Here is a 6,484-nt window from a genome sequence, read left to right on the forward strand (position 1 = left end):
CAAATCCTCTAAGTCCCCAATCCTTGGTTTTTGCATGCTCAGTGAAAGAGATAGATATCGGGTTACACCATTGTTGGCAAGCAGGTTCAGTTGACCATCCAGGGGAAGTGAGGGAGAATTTAGATGGGATTTTTCTTCTAACAGTAATATAATCCCATTTAGAAGAAGGTTTCCAATATGCGTCCCCAGTGGTCTCACATCCCCAAGAGGCACAGAAATAATCAGAGGAATATCCACATTTTGAGTTTAAGGTCCGGTCTCTGTGGGTCCCTGGACAGACATATATGGGGGCCATGTTGAGTCGCGTGCGTCCGGTCTGGCTGTCACATCCAGGAAGGGAGGAGGACTCAAGGGGAGAGCGGGAATTTATGGGTGTGGCCTGGGGCAAAAAGTAGTCAGGGGTGCCCCAGGATGAGTCCGCCCCCAAAGCTAGTTTACAAAGGTCTACTTCTAAGTTTGGCCAGGGGGTAGATGTTGACAGTTGGGATGTGGAGTTAGCAACATCTCCCGCTTGATTAATGATTTGCCAGGTGTAATTGTAAAGCTGATAGGGTGAAGAGGATAGAGAGCAAGGTAACAATATGGTTAACATTGCCCAAACCTTAAGAAATTTCATCGTGGCTGACAGAGACACGGCGAAGGCGCAGTTTAAGGGGGTTATCAGTCTTTGTCAGTTGCCAGCGGGGGTCAGGTGACGGAGCTGGTTTCACGTGAGATGCGTGGATCCAGACAGCTATCCCGTCTACCTTCACGGCGGTGGGTGTCGTCAGGAGTACCGTAAAGGGCCCCTTCCAACGAGGTTCGAGGTTTGAGGGTCGGTGTCGCCTCACGTAGACTGAGTCCCCCGGCTGGTATGAATGCGGGGCTGGGTCCTTAGCAGGCAGATAGCTCTCTTTCAGTTTTGGCCATAAGTCCTTTTGGAGGATATATAGCGCCTGGAGCCTGTGATTCAGATCAGAGGAAGAAATTATATCTGGGTTCTGCATTAACAATTTATTAAGTGGGGTTGGGACACCAAATAAAATCTCAAAAGGAGTTAGGTTAAACTTGTAAGGGGTGTTGCGAACTCGGAAGAGGGCCCACGGAAGGAGCATCACCCAATCTGTACAGCCAGTTTCTAAGGACAATTTAGTTATGGTCTCTTTTAATGTTCTATTCATTCTTTCTACCTGCCCTGAGCTCTGGGGTCTATAAGCACAATGTAATTTCCAATTAATCCCCAAAGTTCTGGCCACCTCCTGACTTACCTGGGCAACAAAGGCAGGACCGTTGTCTGAGCCTATTACCTGAGGTATCCCATATCTGGGGATGATTTCTTCTAGAAGTTTTTTGGTTACCATTGTGGCAGTCTCTTTTTTAGTAGGATAGGCTTCTACCCATCCAGAGAATGTGTCTATAAAAACTAGAAGATATCTATTCCCGTAGCGAGCAGGTTTCAGTTCAGTGAAATCAGTCTCCCAATATAAGCCTGGTCGATCTCCGCGAAGTCTCTTTCCAGGGTCCGTCTGGGAGGTCTGGGCATTTACTTTTTGACATGGGATGCATTGTTTTACCAGCTTCTCAGCCATTTCTTTGAGTCCTATTATGTGATAGTCAGTTTTTTTAAGGGCTTCTATCAATTTTCTAGCTCCAAAATGAGTTAGCCTATGTAACTGTTGCAGAATGGATTCTGCTTGTTGTCTAGGTAGGATATGTTTTCCTTCTTCTGTCTCCCATCTTTGGGCGTCCTTGTTAAATTTCTTTCGTATCCTAGTCATATCTTCTAGGTCCTGTTCAGTATATTCTGAAGGCTGTAACTTTGGGAGGCCAGTTTCTATTTCAGCTAAGGGGAGCAGATACGCTCCTTGAGCAGCCTTTTTGGCCTCCGCATCAGCCATCCTATTTCCTCTTGCCACTAGAGAGTTCCCTTTCTGGTGCCCCGGACAATGGACTATGGCTAGCTTGGCCGGCCGATGCAGGGCATCGAGTAAATCTAAAATTTCTTGTTTGTTTTTGATTTCTTTTCCTGCAGAGGTTAATAATCCTCTCTGTTGGTATATAGCACCATGTACATGTGCAGTTGCAAAAGCATACCGGCTGTCTGTATATATGGTGGCTTTTTTTCCTTCTGCCATATTTAGGGCCTGGGTTAATGCAATTAGTTCAGCCTTCTGGGCTGAAGTCCCCTCTGGCAGCTTGATAGCCCAAATCACTCTGTCTCCATCAACAATTGCTGCCCCCGCCATCCGCTTACCTTCAAGGAGGTAGCTACTGCCATCAGTGAACCAGGTTACCTTGGCATCCGGTAGTGGCTGGTCCGTCAGATCAGGTCTCGTTCCGGTAACCTCAGCCAAGATGTCCCCACAGCTGTGGATTACTGTGGAGTCGGGGTCTGGCCAGAGGGTAGCCGGATTTAGTTGAGTGGGGGGTGCAAACTTGACTCTATCCGAGTTAAGGAGGAGACTCTGGTAGTGGGTGATTCGGGCGTTTGAGAGCCATCGGTCTGGAGGCTGGCGGATGACACTCTCCAGTGCATGGGATGCGATGACTGTGACAGTCTGCCCCAGAGTTAATTTATCAGCATCCTTCAAAAGTAGAGCCACGGCGGCAATAATCTTAAGGCAAGGGGGCCACCCAGCGGCCACAGGATCCAATTTTTTTGATAAATAGGCCACTGGCTTTCGCCAGGGTCCTAGCTTTTGAGTCAGTACCCCTTTTGCAATGCCTTTCTGCTCATGTATATACAAGTAAAATGGCTTGGAGGTGTCGGGAAGGGAGAGAGCAGGTGCCTTTAAGAGGGCACGCTTGATGTCGTCAAAAGCCTGTTGTTGTTCCTCTCCCCATTGAAAAACTGCAGACGTCTTAGTCAAGGGGTAAAGGGGGGCTGCCAGGGCGGCGAACCCCGGTATCCACAGTCTACAAAACCCTGCAGATCCCAGGAATTCCCGTACTTGCTTGGCATTTGCAGGCACTGGGATCTGTTCCACAGCCTGTTTACGTGCTTCCGTCAGCCATCTCCGCCCTCCTTTCAGAGAATACCCCAAGTAGGTTACTTGCCTTTTGCAGAGTTGGGCCTTCTTTGCCGAGGCGCGGTAACCCAGGCGGGCCAGTTCCTCTAATAGTGCCTTTGTCCCCTGTTCACATTCAGTTTGGGTTCCAGCCGCAAGGAGTAAGTCGCCAACGTATTGGAGGAGAGTTACCTGGGGGTTTGAGGTTCGGAAGGAGGCCAGGTCCTGGTGAAGTGCCTCATCAAAGATGGTGGGTGAATTTTTAAATCCTTGAGGCAACCTAGTCCAAGTCAGCTGTCCGGAGATTCCGGAGTCTGGGTCCTTCCATTCAAAGGCAAAGATAAATTGACTTTTTTCATGTAGTGGCAAACAGAAAAAAGCATCTTTCAGGTCCAAGACTGTGTACCAGTCTCGGTCTGGAGGTAGTGAACTCAGGAGGTTATAGGGGTTAGGCACGGTTGGGTGTAGGTCTTCAACCCTCTTATTAACCTCCCTTAAGTCCTGAACTGGGCGATAGTCATTGGTATTTGGCTTGCGCACTGGTAGCAAAGGGGTATTCCAGGGAGATTGGCACCTTCTTAGGACTCCTAATTCTAAGAGCCTCATTATGTGAGGTTTTATTCCTTCTCTGGCCTCCTGACTCATGGGGTATTGACGTACCGAGACAGGTGTTGCGGAAGCCTTTAGATCAACAATTATTGGTGGTTGATGGGTGGCCAATCCCATCCCGGCAGTCTCGGCCCATGCTCCCGGGACTTTGGTGAGCCATTTGCCAATGTCTGCATTGGTCTGAGGCCTTTCAAATAGCCTATGTTCATCTTCTAGTTTCATGGTTAAAACATGGATAATTTCCCCATGTTGGTTAGTTACTTGGGGGCCCTTCTTTGTGAAGGTAATTTGGGCTCCTATTTTTGTTAATAAGTCTCGTCCCAATAAGGGAGCGGGGCAGCCTGGAATCACGAGGAACGAGTGGGATACCCGGCCCACGCCTAGGTCCACCGTTCTTCGGGTAGTCCATGAAAATTGTTGATTTCCAGTAGCCCCGAGCACCCATGATTTCTTGTTAGAAAGGGGTCCTTCTGGTTTCAGTAGAACCGAGTGTTGGGCGCCAGTGTCCACTAGGAACCGGATGGGTTTCCCCTCCACCTTCAAGGTTACCCTAGGCTCGGGGAGGGGATCCGAGCCCCGTCCCCCTCATTCATCATCTTCTAGGGTCAGAACCTCTTTTGGTTTCTTTTTGGGGCAGTCCTTAATCCAGTGTCCCTTCTCTTTGCAATAGGCACATTGGTCCTTTTCTAATTGGCGCCTATTGCCCAGGTTTTGCTTCTGCCTAGTATCCCTAGGTCTGCCTGCGTCTCTTCTATTCTGGATTACGGCGGCCAGAATTCGAGTCATGTTTTTCTCATGTCTCTTATCACGTTTATAGTCCCTTTCTTCCTGCTCTTTTGCCTTTCTCTCTTCTTTTTCCTCTTCAGTTTCTCTTTTATTATAAACCCTTTCTGCTTCCTTAACTAAGTCTGACAGAGTATAGCGACTTAACCCATCTAGTCTTTGTAACTTTTTTCTGATATCTGGCGCTGACTGATCTACAAAATACATCAGCACTGAAACCCTTTGTTCCTCCGCCATAGGGTCGAAGGGCGTATATCTACGATAGGCCTCCATGAGGCGCTCGAGGAACAAAGAGGGGACCTCATTAGGTCCCTGAATGACTTCCCTTACCTTGGCCAAATTGGTAGGGCGTCTTGCAGCCCCGCGGAGACCAGCCACCAGAGCCTGGCGATAGATTCGGAGATGCTCCCTACCGTCAGGGGTGTTGAAGTCCCAGTTGGGTCTGATCAGGGGGAACCCGTCATCTATAACGTTCTGGAGTTGGGTTGGGCGCCCGTCGTCACCAGGGACGTTCTTTCTGGCCTCCAACAGGATACGTTCCCTCTCCTCAGTCGTGAAGAGGGTCTGGAGTAGCTGCTGGCAATCGTCCCATGTGGGCTGGTGGGAGAAAACTAGGGATTCCATGAGTGCAGTTAATTTTGAGGGGTCCTCCGAGAAGGGAGGGTGGTTGGCCTTCCAATTATAAAGATCTGCGGAGGAGAAAGGCCAATATTGTAGGGGTGGCAGAGGTCTCTGAGTTGGGTCATCCCCTGGTCCTAAAGGGGGTGGGGGTCCTATAGCCCTGAGTGGTAGGGCAACGGTAGTATCAGGGGATAGAGCTCGCCTACTCCGGGTCCCCGTGGCTGGGCCCCCCTGTATCCCTTCTTGTGAGGGGGCAGGGAGAGGAGCTGTGGGGGTGTGAGTTGGCGGGTAGGGAGGTGGTGAATCCAGAAGGAGCTCCGTCTGAATGTCCTGGTAAATCTTCTTTTCCTTCCGGGGGGGTCCTGCAACAAGAACTTTTGAATCCCCCGAGGGGCTACTGTTAGTGGGTTGGGGAGGAATCCAGGGCTTCAACCAGGAAGGCGGGTCTTGGACAAGATCCTGCCAAGTAAAAATGTAAGGCATCTGGTCGGGGTGGCCTCCGGGCTCCTGCAAGATGATCCGTTTAACAGCCTGGATAAGATCTGGGTTGAAGGTCCCTCCTCGGGGCCATCCAACATTAAACATAGTCCATTCTCCCTCACATAGAGCTTGCCATTTTCCTTTCTTTATTTCAACAGATAAACTATGAGCTCGGCTCTTAACGTCAGTCCAGTGAGCTAATGTCAAGTCCAAAGGGGTTGAGATAGTCTGTCCCATGTTAGAAGAGAAATAAAAGAGATAGGAGAACAAAACGATCTAGAGAACACCGGGAACAAAGAGACAAAAGCGGCCCGCTCGCTGCTCGAGTAAAAACGAAACTGAGGCAGATGGCGGCGAGTGGGACCCAGATGATGCTTCCCGACAGAGGCGAACTCGATCCGAGTTCTTCAGATAGGAGACAGAAAAACCTGTCTCCTGGGGGCAATCAGGAGCGTCCTCCAGATTGTTGGGTGTTGGTCCTCGGGCCCGTCAGCCCCGACTCAGAGCACCCAAAGGGAAAGCATCCAGATACTGAAACCGGTTGAAATCAAGAATTTTTCCGGAGGACAGATATAAGAGTACAGACATACACAGACAAGACAGGAGGCGCCTCTTACCTCTGAGGGGTCCTAGATGAGGTCTGGGGTCCTGTAGAGTCTCCTGGCTGGCTCGCCAAAATGTGGGGTTCCCCGGAGGGGTCCCCGCTCAGGGCTGTCTACGGGACCTCAGGAACACTCACGCAGGACGCTCTCAATGCAAGCCGCACGAGGTTTATTGATTCCGATGCATCGGGGCTCAACACAGATTCCTCTCGCAGGAGGAAAGGTGAAGAGCCCCTAGCCACGTGTTTGGTCAGCTTATAAAGGCTGGAAACCATAGGTATGCAGAGTCATAGGGGCTTTTCAGCCGTGGGTTCCCCTGATTGGGTGAGGCCCACGAGGCGGGCTCGTGAGGGTCCCTCTGATTGGGTAGGGCGTGGCGTACAAAGGGCCAGGTCCTCATGG

General features: G+C 50.3%; 1 protein-coding gene across 1 annotated transcript; it reads right to left on the reverse strand.

Annotated features, from left to right (window-relative positions):
- Nucleotides 1-602: 602 nt before the first annotated feature.
- LOC123458643 lies at nucleotides 603-5,717 on the reverse strand. The gene is given in 1 exon segment (XM_045143499.1): nucleotides 603-5,717. A coding segment is annotated over 1 exon segment (5,115 nt).
- Nucleotides 5,718-6,484: the final 767 nt, after the last annotated feature.

The sequence above is a fragment of the Jaculus jaculus genome, chromosome 1 (assembly GCF_020740685.1).
Source record: "Jaculus jaculus isolate mJacJac1 chromosome 1, mJacJac1.mat.Y.cur, whole genome shotgun sequence".
Classification (NCBI taxonomy): domain Eukaryota; kingdom Metazoa; phylum Chordata; class Mammalia; order Rodentia; family Dipodidae; genus Jaculus; species Jaculus jaculus.